The sequence below is a fragment of the Rattus norvegicus genome, chromosome 7, assembly GCF_021556685.1.
Source record: "Rattus norvegicus strain SHRSP/BbbUtx chromosome 7, alternate assembly SHRSP_T2T, whole genome shotgun sequence".
Classification (NCBI taxonomy): domain Eukaryota; kingdom Metazoa; phylum Chordata; class Mammalia; order Rodentia; family Muridae; genus Rattus; species Rattus norvegicus.
The window spans coordinates 113,269,952-113,290,805 of NC_141540.1; the positions used below are offsets into that span (position 1 = coordinate 113,269,952).

The window sequence follows — 20,854 nt, forward strand, 5'->3', positions numbered from 1 at the left end:
AGCATTCGAGTAAGGAGACAGCCACCATAATGAGACATTAAATGAGCTTCCTAAGGCCTTATAATTAAAGTACTAGGCTTTGGAATTCCATGCAAATGACAGTTATGAACTCTCAATGGCCTCCTAAATCACAATGCACTTTGACCCCATACCATCTCATCACAGCATGAAAAAAATGTCCCTTTAAGACATGAGTTGGCAAGGTCAGTAGTGAAACTCGAGATTACACCTAGAGCCAGGTATCTTGGCACCATTAGGTCCTCTGCTTACCGGAGGCCCACGGGGACCCAGAAACCCTGGAAGTCCTGGGCTGCCACTTTCTCCTTTGTTTCCCTTTTGGCCCTATGAAGGAAAAACAGAGAATGAATTAAAACAGGCATCAAGTGATGCCATCAGACTCAGAAACTTGATGACATTCCCAAGCGGTGGAGCCCTGAAACCCTTCCCCTTCCTGAATTGGTGAGAGGGTGGGTCAGAAAGAGACATGGAGTCTGTAAAACTCGGTATCATGACTGAGGAGCAGTGACAGAAGATGAGAGGGGAGGAGGAATCTCCACTGACAGAGAGCAGCCCTTCCATTAGAGCAGTGGCATCTAGGAATAGATCCTTAGACGCAACACCTATATCTAGATGTGTGCAGACTCTTCGAGGTTGGTTGGGAACTTCTTCCCATGACACTGTTAAGAATCCTGGTGTGATGTTTGCAGCCTTTGGAGGAAGCCTTTGAGCCTAATGGCTTAGCTTTTCACGAAAGATCCCAAAGTGGGTCAGCTCCTCCTGGGGCTACCTTCTCCCCTGGATGGATCTATCCTCAGGGTCCATCCCTACACTGTATACTTGGTTTCAGTAGGAATGACAGATCCTACATTGGAGATGCTGGAAGAGATTACTAAAATTTCAGAAGAATAGACACTCCTTGTAGTTGTTGCTGGACCAATGGGATAGTCTCTACCAGTTTGTCTGGCATCCTGGGATTTGTGGATTTCTGGTCACTCTGGATTCTCTCTGGAAATTATCTGGGAATCACTAGCTAGCACACTGTCCTGGACATTTATAAATGACATTTTATGCTTGCAATTAGCACAAGAATAGCTCTCAATCTAAGCAAATAAGAATACAAGAAGCCTAGGCAAGAATGAAATTCATACCCAGACTTGAAGCTACTGAAGTCCAGAATCCATAAAAGAACCATCTGCCCCATTATGTCTCCTCACTGACCTGGTATGAACCTCAAATTCAGAATCTAATCAGTGCCTAGAAATCTACCTGCCATATTCTTTTCACTGCCTACCACTGAACTTCCTTGCTTCCCACCCATCATTGCCATCTCTATCCCCATGCTTACACCCACTCTCATTCCAGTGACGTGGTCAAAGTGGCTTGGTCTGGATGTACCTTTTATTTCTATCATTTGATACTCACTGTGAAACCTTACTGCACATCTTTGACACTGAATCGTTGGAGGTATCCATGTTTCAGACAGAAGAGATTGAGAAATGTAGTCAAATGTATGGAAAACTTTTAATGAACTGCATACCCAGATTCTCTAGCTTTGGGACTATCTGTACTGTTCAAAAAGGGATTCATTATCCAGTGTTTTCTGGGATGGGGAAAAAAAAGCCTCCTGTGACATGAGACCCTTGCCTTGACACGATCAGGAAGCTGGGGATACTCACTGGGGCTCCTGGACGGCCAGGGTCTCCTGGAGATCCAGGTGATCCACTGCTGCCCTGGTGGAGGAAATGAAATGTTTACCCTGCCAGTACTCTGTGCCAGGGCACCGGAGCAAACTCAACTGCAGGTGGACAACTTAATTACACAGGCTGTTCTCACTCAGGCTGCTGTGATTCTCTGAAAACCACTTCATCTTGCAGAGAATATTTTCCACTTGTAAAAGAAGCCTATGATATTTAATTCATAAAATTATTATGGAATTAAATGAGTCCGTGGGCATGAAAAAGCCTAAGTCAGTGACTGGTGCCCACAGAACCACACTTTAAATGAGAGAAAGACCATTCTTCATTCATTCTTCAACTCATAGACTAGTCTATGAAAAATGCAAGCATAAAGCATGACCCAACTCTGGAATAGCTGCGTGCATCATAAGGCGAGCATGAGGAAGCAGGTTTGCATGCTTTTCTCATTGCACACCCCTGCTTTAGAGCATTGCCACAGTCCCATTGAATACATGATGGTACAAAATTACAGGAGGCCAGGGTTAACACTGACTTATACTGTCATGCAGTTAAAAACTGAAAGGATCCATTACCATAGGTTCTACGACAAATTGCCTTGAATCGAATATTCTCTAACTTGATGACCATTGTGTGCATATTTATAATTTTGGCAAATGCTTCTCAATAAGATTTTACACAATGGTGCTCACCTGTAATCTCAGCCATCCTGAGGGAAATAGCAGGGGGATCAGGAATTCAAACATCAGGCTCAGCTGACAAAGTGAGTCTGCCTCGGCTATATGATGCCATTTATCAAACATCACACACACACACACACACACACACACACACACACACACGCACACACACACACACACATCCATTGTAAGAAAACTGGAGAATTCTACCTACCCTGCTTCAACTACAAATAAATCCCTTATTTCCTAAACTGCATACCCAATGCTCAGCACCTTCTGCCCACCAGAATTCCCATGGTTCTCTCTCTCTCTCTCTCTCTCTCTCTCTCTCTCTCTCTCTCTCTCTCTCTCTCTCTCTCTCTCTCTCTCTCTCTCTCTGTGCTTAGCTCATATCCCTGCCATGAGTCTGTGACTTGTGGCTCTTATATCCCCAGAATCTAGTGAATGATTCTGCTTAATAAAAAGACCGAAACCATCACAGAGATCCATTTAGTATTAATCCTGGAAATGTAAGGTTTGCATGATGTTTATTAACTGAGTTGAATACTCATGAAAGGTGCCAACATCCTCAAAACCTGCTATAGTCAACACCCTTCAGCTGACCCTGGTCAGGTACCTCTAACACTACATATCAATTCCCCTATACATCCTTCACTTCTCATCCCAAATGCAGTTGTCATCACTATTTTACATGTAGAGAAACCGAGGCACAGAAGTGTTAAACCACGCACCCAAAAGAAGTGAAACAAACAAACAACAACAAAAAAAACAAAAAACAAAAAACAAAAAAACAAAAAACTGAGTTCTGAGCTTAGTACTGAGCCCATCCCATACTGCATTGTCTTTGTCAAGGCGTAGGCCTGTAGGTCAGTAACCAGAAACACAGCCTCTGTCTTTTCCCTAAAATGTGCCCATAAGACTATGGGTATTCAAGTACCTCATCTCACCAGATGCACCCGGAAACCACATAACATATATAACCTTATTTCATTAAAAAAAAATAGAGGCACAGAGAAAGTCCAAGTTCTATCTGTAATATCAGCTAGTGAATGCAGAAATGGCCCTGTGAGCATTATTTCTGACTGACAGGAATACTCAGACCTTCTAGTGAGTGCTGCGTGCTGCCCCTCCCAATACTCCTTCCACCCACAAACCCATCTGTGTCTCTCCAAAAATATGTACTTTAGCTCATCCCTATGGAAATGATATCTCTCCTGCTTTCCCCTGTCAACCCCCCCCCGCTTCTGCAGAAGGAGGAAGGCTACCAGACATTAGCACATGGTGCCAACACTAGTTTTGGTGTCAACCTGTCCCTGTGAAATTGGTCTTTTGGTGCTGGGACTAGGGTCATTCCGGAGTCACAGAAACATATTCTATCTACCTATTCCTAAATATCTACATCTATCTATCTGTTGTCTGTCTGTCTATCTATCTATCTATCTATCTATCTATCTATCTATCTATCTATCATTTGCCAACAAAAAGCACCCCTAGGTACTAGGCTGCTCATGAATGAAAGCTGTATTCATCTTCCCAAGCTTTTGATCTCTAAATACCTGTTTCAAGCTCCTTCCTTCTGCAAGACAATCTAGTTCATAGGCATTTAAGGTAGCGTCTTAAACTTCAGACTGCTGTTCCAGACTGCTTGAGTCCAAAAGCTAGCTCAATTTCTGACTAGATGTGTGACCTTGGGTAAACTATAAGTATCTTTGAGCCCTCATTTCTTGTCTTTGCCTTGACAAATTCATAATATAGTTTCATAACTCAGAAGTCTTGAGAGCAAACTAGATGATATCTATGTATCTCTTCCATATTTCTTTGAAGTCCATGGCTGTGAGGTAGTAATCATGTGAGTTTTCCCCATTCCTGTGTGATTATAGATTTTAAAGAGAGCAAAATGAAGGTTTGGGACTATGTAAACATCTACAGTCACCACAACATGAATGAAGTCAATCTGTAAATATAATCATACATTAACAGAGTTGATGCACACACAACACTGGCAGACCATGTGTTTAACAGTGGTCCTAGGGAAAATGCAGCAGAGCTGAAAGGTTTATGATTCTGAATGACATCATAACATCCCATTGTCCCAGCATAGCATATCAGCAGTAGCACTGGGGCAATCAAATTACAGCAACAGGTGTAAAAGTGTTACAAGCTAAAATGATCCACGACAGTGATAGTAAATCACTGTTCTGGAGATGAAACAATACACTATCCATCTCCATTTTAGAGTGCACACCTACTTATGAAAAGCAATTTATTGTTCTTAGTATGCTAAGTTACATACACAGCTTTCTTTCATGGGTTTCCAATGCTTTTCTCTTATCATAGCGCTGGGTATCCAAATACCTCCTTTCTAGCTTTGCTCATACTTCATGGATTTGCCTAGGTGTACGAATGGGACTACATAAACCCACAAATATTTACCAACCTGTGAATTATTTTGAGTTAAATTCACATGTTGAAATGCTAATGTCTAAGCCCGTAGAATTTTACTTTGTTAATAGGATCATCAGAAATGTAATAAGCTATTTGAGTTTATAGTATAATAGGTTGGACCTTAATTCAATAGGATCAATTCATCAGGACTAATGCCTTATGAAAGGGGAAATTGGGACACACACACACACACACACACACACACACACACACACACACACACGATATACACATAGGAGGAACATTCCATTAAGACAGAAGCTTAGCCAAAGAATGTTATTATAGTTAGCCAATGTTAAGAAGCTGGAGATGTAGGGACACTATCCCTCCTGACTGGTATCTTAATGTCCTTCCTCTGGCCTCTGGAAACAAGGAGGAAATCTTTCTGTATAGAAGCTATCAGTTGTTGTACTTCTAGGAAACCCATGTGTATGTGTATAAATCTGTACAATGGCCCCAAACTAGAAGCATGACAGCTCCTGAAGTCCTTGTGGGTAGACTGTCAGTGGGATGGCCTGAAGTACATATAGGAAGGCACTTGGGACAGAGGGCAGTGACTGTTTAGCATCCTCTAGGTCACAGAGCATCATTTTTAAATGATGCAGGTATGCACACATGGTGAAATAAGCAAACATCACTATGGTAACAGTTGGGATGAACTGTGCAGCAAGGTAATCTCAAAACAAAACTCACCGGTGGTCCCCTTGTTCCTCTGGGACCCTGTGGTCCAGCAGGTCCAGTGTCACCCTGAAACAGAAAGAGGTCATAAAACCACAGAACTACATAGGAAGATGACAGAGGTCCAGTTTGGATCAGACTTCACCAACAGACCCAGGAATTCAGTGGTGTGTTCAGACACTTCCTTTTGAATGCCAAGGACTTCAGAATTGCATAAATTTGCTTTATCCAGTGAGGAGATGCTCTCCAGCTCACATTTGTAAATGCGTGTGTTTATTTACTGGCTCAGGCATAGTTCACCTGTTTCCCTGGTAGTTTAAGGGGGTCACGTCTCAAAACAAAAGAAGTCAAAATGATGGATTTACTGGATAATAACCTGAAACCATCCCTGCCAGGTTCACCACAGAATGAAGCCTTCCACCCAACATCACCACCAACCCATACACCTACTAGATTGGTTTTATAACCATGTTTTAGCTAGGGCAGAAAGAGTTTCTCTTACTCTTATCAGAGTCCATCAACAAAGGCAATCAGGGCAAGAACTCTGATGTATAGGCCATGAAGGATTGATGCTTACTAGCTTGCTCTTCATAGCTTATTCCAGCCCACTTTCTTATAGAACCCAGAACCATCAGCCCAGGCTTGGCACCACCCACAATAGACTGAGCCCTACCACATCAATCACTAATTAAGAAAATGCCCCACAAACTTGCCTAGAGCCAAATCTTATGAAGGCATTTTCTCAGCTGAGGTTCCCTCCTCTTGGATGATTCTAGCATGTATCAAGTTGACATAAAACTAGCCAGGACAAACAGCTAGGAGAGAACATGGGAACTAAACTGACTTTGCCATGTCGTTTCTTCTAGACGCTTCAAATCAGATCCTCTAAACAACCAATAAGGTAGGAACAGGAGAAACAAGAGGAGTCTATTTGCTATGTAGGTTTCCATAAGTCTTCAAAGATGTAAAGGTCTAGAAGGAGACCATTTGGGACCTCAGAACCCTGTCTTCATGAATCTGACAAGCCTACCCTTTCTAGAAGAACAATTTATAAACCCAAATACCAGGTCACCTTGCAAAAAGCCATGTGAAACAGGTAGTCAAGTCGTGGGGAGTGGGCACAGAGGGTGAGCTACAAATATTAGCTCCAGGATGACTCCCTCTACTCTAAGTCTCTAGATCACAGTACTCTCATTTGTGTCTTCCAGAGAAAACCTCTACCTTGTCTGTCACAATTTCAAGACCAAATAAAAGTGAGAGACCTCCAAGCTGTCTAATTTGAGATACAGCTCAAACAGCAACAGGAGCAGCAACTGCTACCACTGCTACTGCTGGTGGTGGTCACGATGAAGAAGAAGAAAAGGAGGAGGAGGAGGAGGAGGAGGAGGAGGAGGAAGAGGAGGAGGAGAAGGAGAAGGAGAAGGAGGAGAAGGAGAAGGAGAAGGAGAAGAAGAAGAAGAAGAAGAAGAAGAAGAAGAAGAAGAAGAAGAAGAAGAAGAAGAAGAAGAAGAAGAAGAAGAAGAAGAAGAAGAAGAAGAAATGCTTTAATTAGTGATGGCTTAGTAATGGCAGCAGTGATGATGGTGATGGTTTAGTCATAGTAATAGTAGTAATGATGGAGGGTGTGATGCAAAGGTGTTGATAATGGTGGTAACCACAATGTTAGTAATGGCAAGTCTTGATATCAATGATGGTGGAGAGTTTAAGGGATTAATAACTACTGTGAGAACCAAAACGATCAAGAAATGGAGAAACAATTTGGGAGAAAACCTGAAATGCCTGAAATGAAAATCATGTAAGGTAAATCCAACTGGACCATCACTGGACACTAGACAAATCAGATGAATCCAGAAAAGCCTCCATCAGCTGTGGGATACAGGTTGACCCGAGGGACAGAAGAAGCTCATGTTTCAATGAAAAACAATTATGTGACATTCTACATCCTTCACAGAACTGCCACCTGTGGTAAGGTTCCTGGGTATTCCCTCCCATGTTCTCTCAGTCAGTACAGGCACATGCATCCCAACTTACATCTTTTCCTGGTGATCCTTCCCTTCCAGGGGGGCCTGTTGGGCCGGGTTCTCCCTAGGAATAAGAAACTGCTGTTAGAGACAGGGCTGGTTGAGCTATAGGCAACCTCAAACACAAAGCATCTGAAAGTGTATGAGGGGGACAGAGACAAAGTTTTGAAGACAGAAGTGCCCACTATGGGGTGTGCCAGCCTCTGCAACAGAACTCTGGATCCCAGGAGAGTATGTGGAGCTACAAGTGCCTCCCCAACAGGGAAGGTAAGAAGAATACAAGGTGATGGGGCAGATGAGACTGTCTGATGGGGCAGATGAACATGTGTAAACCCATGGTAAAACTATGCTAGCATATCTTTTGTTTTTTTCTGAATAGTAAGTAGCAGGTGAAACAAAACATCGAATCCTCTAATTTGTGAGTGTCACCTACTTACCCTCAGACCAGGTGGGCCAGGATCACCTGTATGTCCCTTGAAGCCCTGGAAAAAATATGATGAAGTTATGAAATTACTCTATCAAACAACAGTTGGAGGGAACAAAAAGGCAGAGGGTCACGAAAATGTCCTGCTTCGTCCCATCTTCAAGTTTGGCTCATCCTAGTGCCTCTCTCTTGTTGACAGTTTAGGGGGATCAAGAATGAGTAGAAGAAAAGCAAGAGGGAGCATCAAGAAGCAAGGAATAACGAAGGTCTATATTGGGTGGCACTTTGCATGATGATATAATCATTAAAAGTGTTCATTTTATGGTTTTGAGGTCCTGAAACATGGGTCTTCTTTTCCCCATTTTACAATGAAACCTAAGCTCAGTCCTGAATATCACTCCAATAGTGAAGAGGTGCCATGGTTTACATATAGATCCATCTGATAAAGGACACTTCTCCAAGACAATTCTCAACACAAGGATGACAGGGAACCCATGGAATCAAATCTCATTACCACCTGTGTTCATCCCCAAGTCTCCATTCGGATCTCATCTGATGATGACAGCAAATAGAGACACAACAACTAGGGAGGAGAAAGACCTAGACACAAGGCCAGACCAAGGAGAACTCCGTCCTTCAGTATATAAAGGTCACAGATGAGAATGGCAGCTTGTGCATCTCCTGCCACTATGACTGATTAGAATATTCAGTCTCCTGTCCTCTAGAGTATGAGTCAGTAGAATGAGGTGGCAGGATGTGGTCCCTCTAGGACCCAGTAGGACCAGTCGACGGGAAGCCTCAATCCAAATGTGTGAGAATTTCATCTAAATCTGGATTCATAAATGGGGTCCAATGACAATCTGTTCAGAAATGACAGTGAACTGTTAGAACATAGTAGCCATTGGTGAGCAAAGGAAAAGGAGGAAGGAAGAGAAAAGGGATATGGAGTCATGTAAGACTTAGATTCAGTTTCAACCACTCTATGCCACCCCAGAAAGGGTATTTGCCACTGGAGCCTTTACTATAGCTAAAAATAACAAACATTATTATCCTGCCTACCTCTCTCTTCCCATCTTCGGATACCCTCTGTGCTCTGAATCTGACGCTTCATGGGCTGGGAGTGTAAATCATGGGCTCTGTTCTCTTCCGCAGTCTTGGGACTGGGGTGCTTCATGTCTCTTTACTAGGATTGAGTTTCTACATATGAGCATGAGGCTGAGACCCATTTCTGTAGAGTCACTATCTGGAATGAATAAAGCAAATATCTCCAACTATTTGGAACTCAGCAAGGTTCTAAAATCTTCTTTAAATAACTTAATCTCAAGACCAGCTGGCACCAAAGAAGGAATTCTAACTTCCTCTCATCCCATAAACTCGGGACAAAAGCCCCAACTAGGGAGTCCTATACTGCCAGGCATTTGACTGAGAGTTCATAGGCACCCTTCCCTTTGCTAGTATTCACAGCTGTTGTCCAGCTGTGACAGCTACTGTTATTTCCATTACATAGGAAACAGAGGTCCCATTTGATCAAGAAATCACAAAGGAAGGACATAGGTATATCTCTCCTAACTCATGTCATCCTTCAAAGCTCTGCTCTGGCTCAGTGAAGCGAACCAGGGAAATGGTCTTATTTACTAGCTTAGGTCCCTAAACATCACTCATTCATTGAAATTCCTGGTGCTGAAGTGGATCTAATTCCTAAGAAATCCCAGCAAATGGGTCTTTCCAGCTGACAAGGAGCCCCACTGATTCCTTTAAGCCAGGAGCCACCTGATAAAACTGGAGTGTTATTCGCCAGAATCACTTAGTTATAAAAGAAGAGACTGTGTGTCACAGTAAGCAACCATTTGCCATATTTAAAATGCCTTATGAAAGGACTTAATGGAACTATCAACGTAAAGTATGTTTTAGGAAAAACAACCAGTCACAGATGTGTGGATTTAGTCTCTGTGGGCCAGAACAATCATCCCCATGACTGGGTTCCTCCTGCTGCACATAGGAGAAGCAGGGAGATTGGGGGAAAATGAACATTGATTTTCATGTTTTATTTCTTCCTTAATGAATAGTAGCCAGATGACTTATTGATTTTTTTTTCAAAAGAAAAATAGCACGAAGGAAACAGAGGCAGTGTTGTGATCTGCCACTTCTTGATGGATAATTGGGTTTCAGGATTTTCATTAAACATCATCACATTTTTTAAACAATTAAGGAATCATACGAAGTTTCAGCAACATGAAGAGGTAAAGCACTTAAAAATTAAAATATTAAAACACTTTATTACTATAGAAAAGTGTCTGTGTTTAGTGCTATAACTAGACAAAGATTTAAATAGAGCTGCACTTCATATAACCATAGAGGTTAGATGTGAAGTAAATGGACTCAAGAGAGGGAAGGATCTCCTGAATAAGAGAAAACAGAATACATAGTTATAAAATGATAGGGTGGGGTAGGGGTACTAGAATGGCAGTATTGAAAGGAGAGTGGGAGAAAAGGAGGAATGGGGTAATGAAGGATATATACGAAGAGACTACTAAAACTGAGGGCCATTTTGAGGGGTCATACTGAAACATATTATAGTAGGTCCTTCTTGGAATATATGCATATATGAAAGAATATAAATGGAATCACTGAATACTGGAGGAGACAATGCTCCAACTAGATATCTATCACCACTGAATAATATCTGCTGTATCAGGAATTGGTTACACCTAATTGAGTTGTTGGTCAAAGGTGCTCTGTAGAAACCCTCAAACTCCCAAGGCTATTCCTTTCTGTCCACAAACTGATGGTAAGGCCCTATTACTGAAGAGGCATACACCACAGACCTACACAACTTGTTGAACACAGAGAAGACAAGCTGGTCCTTACCTAAAGCCTCCATCTCTGCGGAATAATGTTCATGGTACTGGATTGTGCCGTGCGCACTACCAGACGAGAAAGGTAAAGATCAACCTAGTTACAAAACCTTTGATCTAAAATGGTGTTTTCATGATATGCTGGTGGTGCAATAGTGGCAGAAAAGTTGTGGGAGTAACCAACCACTATCTGATTGGAATTAAAGTCCACTCCATGAGAATGATCCATGCCTGACACTGCTCAGATGACCAAAAACCTGAGAATAAATAGGTCACGGACATAGGGGAAAACCAAATGCTACTCTTTCGCTAAAGGAACACAGCAATAAAATGACTCTTTATGGCATTCTCCTATGCTCTTACATCAGCATCTTGCTCAGCCACAGTTACAGAAGCTTCCTCCTACAGTGACGGAAACAAATACAGATACTCACAGAAAGTTATAGACCTTGAAACATTCAGTTCTAAATGGGATCTAGTCCCATTCTAATTCTAATGCCCATCTAATCCCTCTCCTCTGGGCTCAGAGAACTTTGAAGATGGGGAGTAGGAAAGATTGTAAGAGCCAGAGGGGACAGAAGACACCAGGGAAGCACGGCTATCTATACACATTTGTGACTGTGGCAGCAACCTTATGGCTAGCACTACCGAAGCAAGATAAGGATCCCAGCACTGAGAGAGGAAGTAGTCACAGTTCCCATCTCTATTACAGAAACTATCTCTGACAACCTCTTGCAAAGGAAAAACAAGTTATCTCCAATGGAGTCGCTGTGTATATAACCACATTTTAGGGTGGCCATGTCCAGCAGTAGATGGCTAACATGAAATAAAATCAATGACTTTTGGAGGGATTTGTTTTTCCTTATAGTGTTTTCTGGGCATTTATTTTATCTTGTAGGTCTTTTACTTATATATTAGAGTTTCTGATTTTGTGTTTTTATGGGATTTCTATGTGAGCAGATGTGTATCTCTGCATCTTTATGTGTTTCTTAAGCTTTTTTCTTTGGCATTTTTCCCATTCATTTTGTCCTACTCTGGTTTGTTTTGGGGGAGTTTATAGTGGCTTATTTCTTTTCTAATAAAAGAGGGAAAGAGGGAATGGATTTGGGTGGGTAAAAAGGTAGAGAGGACCTGGGTGGAACTGAGTGAGGGGAAAACATGATCAGGATTTATTGTATAAAAATCTATTTTTTAATATAAAACAAAAAGGCATGTAGAAAGTTTGCAGTTCATTCAAGGAAAACTAAATCTAATAATAGAGTAAATGTTCTGCTATAGAATCAGAAACGACTTAGGATCATCCTTGCACAAATCCTTCTTCCTGTTATCGCCATCACTATCACTGGCAGTTAGAATGGACTTACACAACTGGACAAAGGATAGTTAGGGCACTAGAGGAAGAGGCCAGGGATGAACTGCAGATGAGAAAGTGCTTGCCTAGCATGGACAGAGCCCTGGTGCCTCATCCCCATCACTACAAAACACAGCATGGTGGTATAGACCTGTAGTCTCAGCAATCAGCAAACAGAAGACAGAAACAAGACCAGAAGTTGAAGGTCATCTTCATTGACACACTGAGTTCAAGATCAGCCTGGATTACATGAAACCCTGTCTAATTAAGAAAGAAAGAAAGAAAGAAAGAAAGAAAGAAAGAAAGAAAGAAAGAAAGAAAGAAAGAAAGGCAGACAGACAAATAAATCCCAAAACAAACACCAAATAAAACCCAAAATAAACAAAACACCTTTGTTTTTCCTTAAATTATTCAAGGTAGAGAACACAGAAGTTGGAATAAAGAAATAATGAAGAAAGCTAAAAATCAAACTGGCATGAGATGGCTTAAATCTGGGAATAAAAGCTTGACTACAGAAAAAGCAGAATTGGTTATACAAGCAGCAGAATGTTGGGAGACAGACTTCTGTAACTCAGAATCCTTGCATACTTTCCTAGGGACAGCATAGGACCTGCACTTACCGGTGGACCTCTGACTCCCTCTGCTCCTGGAAGGCCTGGTTCTCCTGTTTTGCCCTGAATTGAGGAAAAGAAGAAAAGAGTCAGGCTTCCATCTTCAGGATCTTCAGATATTTGGTGCCTGCCTTTCATACTACACCATTTCCACGGGCCTCTGGTCAAGTAGGCAATCAGCCCTGACCCTAGCATTTCTAATCTATTCCCTCTAGTTCAGTCTCCACAGCATATTCAGGCCTGATGTATTCCTAATTTTTCTGTGGCGATGATAGCTCAAACCCTATTCCTCGATGAATCATTCACAGGGCCCCACTCACTGTCAGAGTGCTCTTGCCTGATGAGAAACTATAAAACCATCTTAGTTATTAATGACTTGACTCATAAAAGCACTTCAAAGTGGCCATGAATCATTACACTTTTCCAGTGGCCACATTGAAGATCAAAGCCATTTTATTTTACCAGGCTTCTAAGGACAAAGCTAAAGAATACCTCAGCTTCCTGACACCCAGGCAGGGGCTCTGCTCGGGACCCCAGTGGCACCACTCACAGAGGCCTGTGATCTGATTCATGCAGCCCTTTCCACACCCCATGTACTCAGATACAAAGGAATACAAGGACACACTCACTACATGAAATTATTGCCCAGTTTGGCATTACTCCAGACAGAAGCAAGCCATGAAAAAAAGGCAGCCGAGGTCCAGAAAAGGCTCGAAGGTTGGGGAGAGGATGCAGAGGAAGAGGTGAAAGAGGACCATTGGATGGGCAGCAGGACCAGTTCTGAATCTTTTTTCACTGTAGCCTGAGACTATGGCCCTTCCTAAACACCTTGTACCTCATTTTTATACAAAATAAAATTTGAGGACTTCCATGGGGATCCTGTTTGAAGAGAAGAGCAAGGGCATTCTTAGATTTAGAGAGAAATTTCAGACAAAGGCCAGGGATCAAATGCTGTCTGGATAGTTATGTTTCCTTGTTACTTTCTGCCCTAGCTCATCCAATTCTAACCATGTGGTATTGTTGCCATTACCTCCCTGCAACTGTCCCTGAAGTTTCAACTTTCAGATGGTCCACCTTTGTACAGCTTGGCCTGGCCCCATAATCAAGGTGATCAACAGTATTAGCCCAGTTACTAACAGACAAAGAGCCAATATCAAATGAGGGTTATCCCTGCATAGACACAACTAAGATGTTTGGAATCATGATGAATCCCCACTCGGAACCAATGCAAGATGCTTAGGAAAACAACATGGGGCACAGAGAGGTTAGGTCATCTTTTCAAGGACACATAGAGTGAGGCTTGCAATTGATATGATAACTGAAACTACTTCTTCCTAAACAAGGGATACTCAACTATATCTTATTAAAACATTAAACAACAAGCAATTCAAAATGTCTATCTTTTTAATTTATACATTGAAATGTTCATCTATCCATTGGGCTATTATCAACCTCTGTCTGATCTCTCATCTGTCCATCTGTCTCTTTCTCCATGTATAGCCCTTTAGGAAAATGGATCAAAGTAGAGAAGAGCCATGTACCACCAACGCCTATTCTCTATCTTCATACCCCAGCCTTGGGCATAGGGCACCCCTGTTGCTTTGGAAGATACAGGTATGTTCAGTGTGCTCCTTGCAGTTTCTCAGGAGAGATGAATATCAGCTGTCTCTGGACGGTACCACTCACCAGTCTGTCTTTTATGACCTTCCCTCCCCATGCATGATCCATTTGTTTCCTCACTCTCTAGGGGCTTCAATGGGTAGGATTCCTTCCTGGCATCAGAGTCTTTGCATCAAGATCTCAGGGGATCCCAGACTCTACCTATTTATGCCAACTTCCTCCTAACATATATCAGTGGAATAAAATATCAGATAACTCTCCAGTGAAATTCCATAGCAAGTCAGAAGAGAGGCTCAAGGATGCATAGCTCAGGATCTCAGAGTCCCACTACCTTTGTGGAATCACTGGGCATGACCTGCTCCACGAGAACCGGCTATCTCCTATGGGATCCTTGCTTGCCCAGACTAGGGCTGGTCTTGTATCACAATGACAGTCCCTGGAGCAGGCACTGATCAAACCAATGGAGCAAAAATTAGTGACCCTGTGCTGCAGGGACAATGCTCATTCAGCCCAAAGGTGGATCATAGCTCTGAGCTCTGAACACTGAGCTCTAGGTCAGCCTCAGAGATACAATTCCCCAGAGATTTCATTCCCCAGCTGGAAGACCTTGGAAGAGCACTATTAGCCTCTGTGCATCTCCAGTTTCCTCATCTTGGGACAAGAACATCTGTAACCCCAGGCTTTACTGAGCTTTAATTGGAAAATGCAATGATGGTCTGGCTGTTCCTGGCCCCAGGTATTCCCAAGAACACCTCTCTATCCCTGGTGCACCCCTCCCAGTCCCTCCACCCTCTGTCATCTGCCTCCTTGAGCGGCTCCATAGAGCATCCCACTTTGTGCTCCTGGAAAGGTTCTTTTTCTTCCCCTCAGCAGTAAACTTGGGCTGCTGCAACTGACAAACGGTATAAAGTGATGAAGAAGGTGCTTGGGGCAAGCCGTGTGAGATTTGGAATGAGTCATAATAGTTTATAGCCAAGCAAATTAAACAGACCATGAACCTCACTAGAAGAAAACCTTTTATATAATCCCACTTAGTGGCTGTAAAGGCTCCACCATCCTGACCTCACCAGGAATGAAAGCAGAGCAGTTGCAAAGAGAACCTCACTAAAACAATTAAGAGTTAAATAAACCTGGAGTGCCGTCCCGTTCTTCTCCTCATTTGACCCATGACTTCTCACTAGCAAGTTAGCATATTACCCTCCACCTAACTGAAGGAGACTGAAGCAGAGAGAGGCTATTCCACTTACTCAAGGTCACACAGCTGATGAGAAGGAGCTTCCAGCATCCAGAGCCACTTTGTTGCTATTGTTATTGCTGGGCATAAAGTAATTTCATTTTATATTAAATTTAGTTTTATCAATATTTAATATATAAACATTGATTTAAAATATTAAAAGGTAGGGATGGAGAAATGGCTTAGCTGTTAAGAACTCTTGCTGTTCTTCTGAAAGATTAGTTTTGTTACCAGCACCTACATCCCGTAGCTCATAATTGCCCGTAACTTCAATTCATGGGGATATGATGCCAATTTCTGCCCAACCTCGTAGCACTGCACAGTCAGAGTACACAATGTGAATGCAGGAGTATACACATTAATTAATAATTAATTAAATTGACTATTAAATTAATTTAAAAGAGGAAAAGGGGACCAGCAAGATGATTGGCAGGTAAAGGTGGATGCTACCAAGCCTGACAACCTAAGTTAGATCTCTGGGACCCACATGATATAAGAAAACCAAATTCTGCAAGCTCACCTCTGACCTTTGTCTATGCACTGCTCACACATACACAAATAAACAAGCAAATGCAATAAATAAAAAAAAAACCCTTTCAAGCAAACAGTAACTAAAACACCATGGAGTATAAAGTCACTTGACTGTTCCGTTCTTGTAAAATCATCCTTCCACGAGTGGATCCCTCACTCTTCTTAGAGCTGCCAGTGTTGTAGTAGACACACTCCTGTTATGTAACCAGGGAGGTGTGAGCAGAACCCAGTTCTCTTCCTATTCCCGCAGCCCTTTATCTTCCTTACAAAGCATGCGATTTTCTTGGGTATTGTTTGTTTTGCGTTGCAATGTTTCTGTTTGCTGTAGTGGACTGGGGGCCCTGCATCATAGAAAAGCACTCCACTGAGCCGCACTACAGCTCTAGATTTGTGAAGACAAGAGTAAAGCCAGAAACTGCAGAGTTCTCCTCCTTCTCCCCTCCTCCCCCTCCCTCTTCCTCCTTCTCCTCCTCCTCATCATCATCACCATTATCATCACAGAATCCTGAATCCAGGTAAGAAATGTCTCCAGCCCTAGGAAAGGACTTTGAGATCATAGATAAATCATCCACGTATGAACTCACCAAGGCAACTCAGAATTTCTTTTTCTTCCCATCTCACTAGAAGTTCCTAAAGAATGCTACTAAAGAAAACTAAAAGTAACACTTGCAGGCCAGATGCAAAACATGAAGCTGGGAGGCAGCTTTCATGACCAGGAGCCAGTGTATCCCACTTGCTCCCCAAATCCCTTCCATATCCACATGGGCTGCAAAGTAGTGTGGAAGGTTGAAGACCTGAACTTGGAATTCCTGGACTGTCACCAGAACATTATGTGACTTTGCCTGGTCAGTCTACCAACCTAAGATACAGAACTATGAGAAAAAAGGACGTAGTGCATAGGACATGATTATGTGTCTGGATTATAGGAGCCCTTCAAGATTTCAAAAGAGCTGATAAGGATGGGTTTGGCATGAGCGCAAGTGTAGAGGCCCTTACCGGTTCTCCAGGGGGACCTGGCTTTCCGTCTCTGCCCTGTTTGCCTTCTTCACCCTGAAAGACAAACTCAAAGTGCTTATTAGGTCAGGGAAGATTACAGAAAAGGAAGGATGGACACAAAGGCACCCCATGTACAGCTCTCTGTGAAGTGGCAGCCTCATGTTCAATTAGCAGCACTTGGGTATCTCCCCGACCCCTGGAACTTGATGTCTGGAGATAGAGACCATTTTGCCACTATATCATGATTTCCGTTATTTATGTGCAACAGCCACCACTATGTCCTCCCTGTGGGCCTTTTCGATGAGTAAGTTGAAAGGGCGTGTATATAAGAAAAAAGAAATAACACAGCAAAACACTTATCAGTGTTCCTAAGGCATTATGACGTGTGGGGAAAGAGGGTTGGGATTTTAGGAAGTTCCAGTGACTTACACTTCCCTTCATAAAGCCAAACTATGAATCTCTCTCTAGTCTCTCCACCCCAGCTGATCTCAGCTCTAGATGAGGATACTTTAACCTTGATGTTCATTTGATAGATAAGTACATAGTCAGGGTCTCAGATGATGGCAAAGATATGTTAAAGGAGAGAGCAATTCCAGGCCACCTAAATCCAAAAGAAAGCAGCAAAGCTTAAAGGGAGAAAAAAAAAAGAATTCAGTCAAGTAGGGTTTAAATTCTATTTGCACCTCCAAGGCATAGGACCTTGGCCTCTTGGTGCCTCTTAACCTAAAAAGAAACAATAAATGTGCCCTGCAGGGTCAGAAGTAACCATTTACAATACTCAGCAAAACACTAGCACCAGCCAGTGAAGCAGCCACACAGCTGCTATAGAAAGTGCTTACTTTCTCCACTACTGTCCTTAGCCTGTAGTGCTTGGGCATGGAGATGCTGCAAACAATGATAAGAACGTTTTCCCTCTCTGGCCTGCTGTCCCACCGCTTACTTCACTGGTACCTGTTACGTTTCATGAATGCTGCTCCCAGCATTACTGTGTGAACTTCAAATAAACGAACTCAGGGATCCATCTCCTCTGTGGTTAAGAGCTCAGGGAAGGTGGAAGAAAGAGCAGGAAGTCCAGAGAATCAGGAAATCTACTGTAAAGTTATACCTTCTAGAAATGACAAGGAAGCTTCACCAATGATATGACAACACTGCAACAGCCTAAACAAGAGCCCATGACACCAGCAGACATACTAATGTGGAAGGAAGAAATCTCAAAGAATCCCTACTAGACCAAGAACTACAAGTAACTAGGAGTGCTGGAAGAGAGAATTAGTCTTCCCCAGTGATGGTGACCCTGACTATCAATTCCAAATGATCAGCTTTGAAATCATCTATACACAAGCCAGGTAACACGAAATTCACTCAGCATGTTGTGTTTATATATTTATGTGCTTACATACATGTGCATATTCTTATCTGTATGAAACAACACTAATTAGAGAAAAAGAGATTATGAATTTAAAAGAGTATTAGGATGGTATGGAGAGCTGTAGGAGAGAGAGAAGGGAAGGGGAAATGGTGTGATTAAATTTTAGTTAAAGGCTTAAAGATTAAAAAGTTAAATTCTACAATTGTTTTTCCATAAACACATAGGCCATGGGAAGGAGAGTCCAGATAGCTGTACAGTCAGTTTGATAAAAGTTATAAAAAAGAACACCAGGTTGGAGAAGGCAATGTCTGGGGACATCTGGTGTGACCTTTTATCTCTGAATGCAATGACTTTACAACATTCTGGTGAAAGAGGGTGTGGCCTTCTATGTGATTTAAGATATAAATGGGGCTTCCCATTTTGGAAGATGGCTGGATGGGCAGGTGCTAACCATGGCTTCTTCTCTTTGATTAAATATGGATACACTTGTGTCCATCCTACAGTGTAAAGAGTTGATGAAATACCATGGATTCAGTAAGTAAGGAGATGGACCTCAATAAATGGATATTCATTGTTTTACTTTCTGGTGTTGGTCCTCAGATGTTAGTGAGCTTTCTGGTTCTTGCATCCCTCACAGCAGGTAACAGTGTGGAAGGAGTTTAATTTTGCCCATCAGTAATACATGTATGCAGTCACATCTGTCTACAACTGCTTCAACCTGTCATACCTTCTTCGTTAGTCCCGTCAATTTGACCTTGTCCAATCCCCCATTACTTCTTTCAGGAAGCTCGGTGAGTCTCATTAGTCCAGCTTGACTTGTCTATCTCTGAGTCCCTATGGTCCTGTGTATAACTTAGTACACATTGTTCTATATGAGTCTCCCTTTTTGATTTGTCTTCTCATGTAATTGTAGTGTACTGTGGAACTGGGACTTTGAATATGCAGTTCAGGAGCTTGCTACCATTCGTGTGCCATTCAGTTGCCTTGTCCCACCATTTAGTCCAGGTTGAGAAAGTATTAACTTGGCAATATTAGGGAAGTTGAATGAGGGATAGAGTAGCAAGAGATGTTCATGTCTGTGTCTCCTGTTCTATGATAGGGCTTTCAAAACCTGATATTAATTTTGGGTTTCATTGTTAACTTTATTTTTATTAATGTGTATATGTGTTTCTATTGACCATATCTGTATGAATACCCACATAAGTCAGAAGAAGGCATTGAATCCCCTAGAATTGCAGTTGCTTGTGAGCTTCTTGATGTGGACATTGGCAATTGAACTTATGTACTCTAGAAGGAGAGCCAAGGCTCTTAAGAGTTATCTCCCAGCATCTGGTCTTAAGTCTAGTTCAAGTTCATAGCTGGAGGAGGTCATGGGCATGTCTCCGAAGTACATGATGTATGATATTATGGCTTAGTAATGAATGGGATACATTCATGTATGAAAGGTTCTATGTGCACAGCTAACCATAATGAACACCATGCACACTGAAGCCAGTGATTCCCACTGTCCAGGTAGAAGGTAAAGGAGGTATCTTATAGGAACGAGGTATCTTCCTTGATAGAAAGAAAAGTAGTTGAAGTTATGGTGCTGCTGGGGAAAGAATTAAGAGAAATGAATAAGAATAATACGAAGGGGAAGGAAGGCTGGGTAATGTGGGCTAGGAGAGAACCCAAAACCTTACTATGCCCCTTATACAAAAGCCACAGGGAAGGGTGGATCCCAGCTCTGCACAGAAAGAATCCAGTGCAAGCCGAGTCTTGGTATAATGGTGGTAACTGGCTCTAGAAAGGTATTAATACGATTAGGGTTACACTGAAAGGGAAGAGGGAGAGGGATGGGTAAGTAAGTAGAGACAGTGTGGGGAGTAAGATCTTTGACCTCAGTGTTAAAGGTCAGACAGGAGAAGAGAGAGGAAAAGGATTGGACAGCAAGGTTATATCTATGGTTTCCAGCTTCTATCTCATTTTATTTTATATTAATTATAATGGATAGGTACAAAACCCAAACTGGATATTTTCTTTATTTGCCTTGACCATTGATAGGAGCAAATCGCTCTTCATGGACACATGAACTACATGACACACCAGTCACCAATACTATAGTTCACACAAGCTCCACACTGCTACTTCAGATTTGTGGACATCAACAGGTTACAATGTGAATAGTTGCACATGGTTTCAGGGCAGTTGCCCAGGAGAGGCCTCCTCCTTCTGTGTCCATGCCTGGTAGACAGTTGAGCAGGAAGGGATCTCAGAGAGCTATTCATCTATGTTTGCAGTTCTCTGTGGGGCGCCATGACTGAACACAAGCAGATGCCCTCATCATAGAAACTAAAACATATATA

At 42.3% G+C, this 20,854-nt stretch overlaps 1 protein-coding gene across 2 annotated transcripts in view; it reads right to left on the minus strand.

The window, feature by feature from the left end:
* The window catches only part of Col22a1 (collagen type XXII alpha 1 chain), a 241,795-nt gene that overhangs the window by 16,514 nt on the left and 204,427 nt on the right, over positions 1–20,854 (minus strand). For both annotated transcript variants that reach the window (NM_001447163.1, XM_087557414.1), the window contains 7 exon segments: positions 271–342; positions 1,677–1,730; positions 5,513–5,566; positions 7,529–7,582; positions 7,956–8,000; positions 12,769–12,822; positions 17,141–17,194. In NM_001447163.1, the coding sequence (NP_001434092.1) occupies positions 271–342; positions 1,677–1,730; positions 5,513–5,566; positions 7,529–7,582; positions 7,956–8,000; positions 12,769–12,822; positions 17,141–17,194 (387 nt within the window).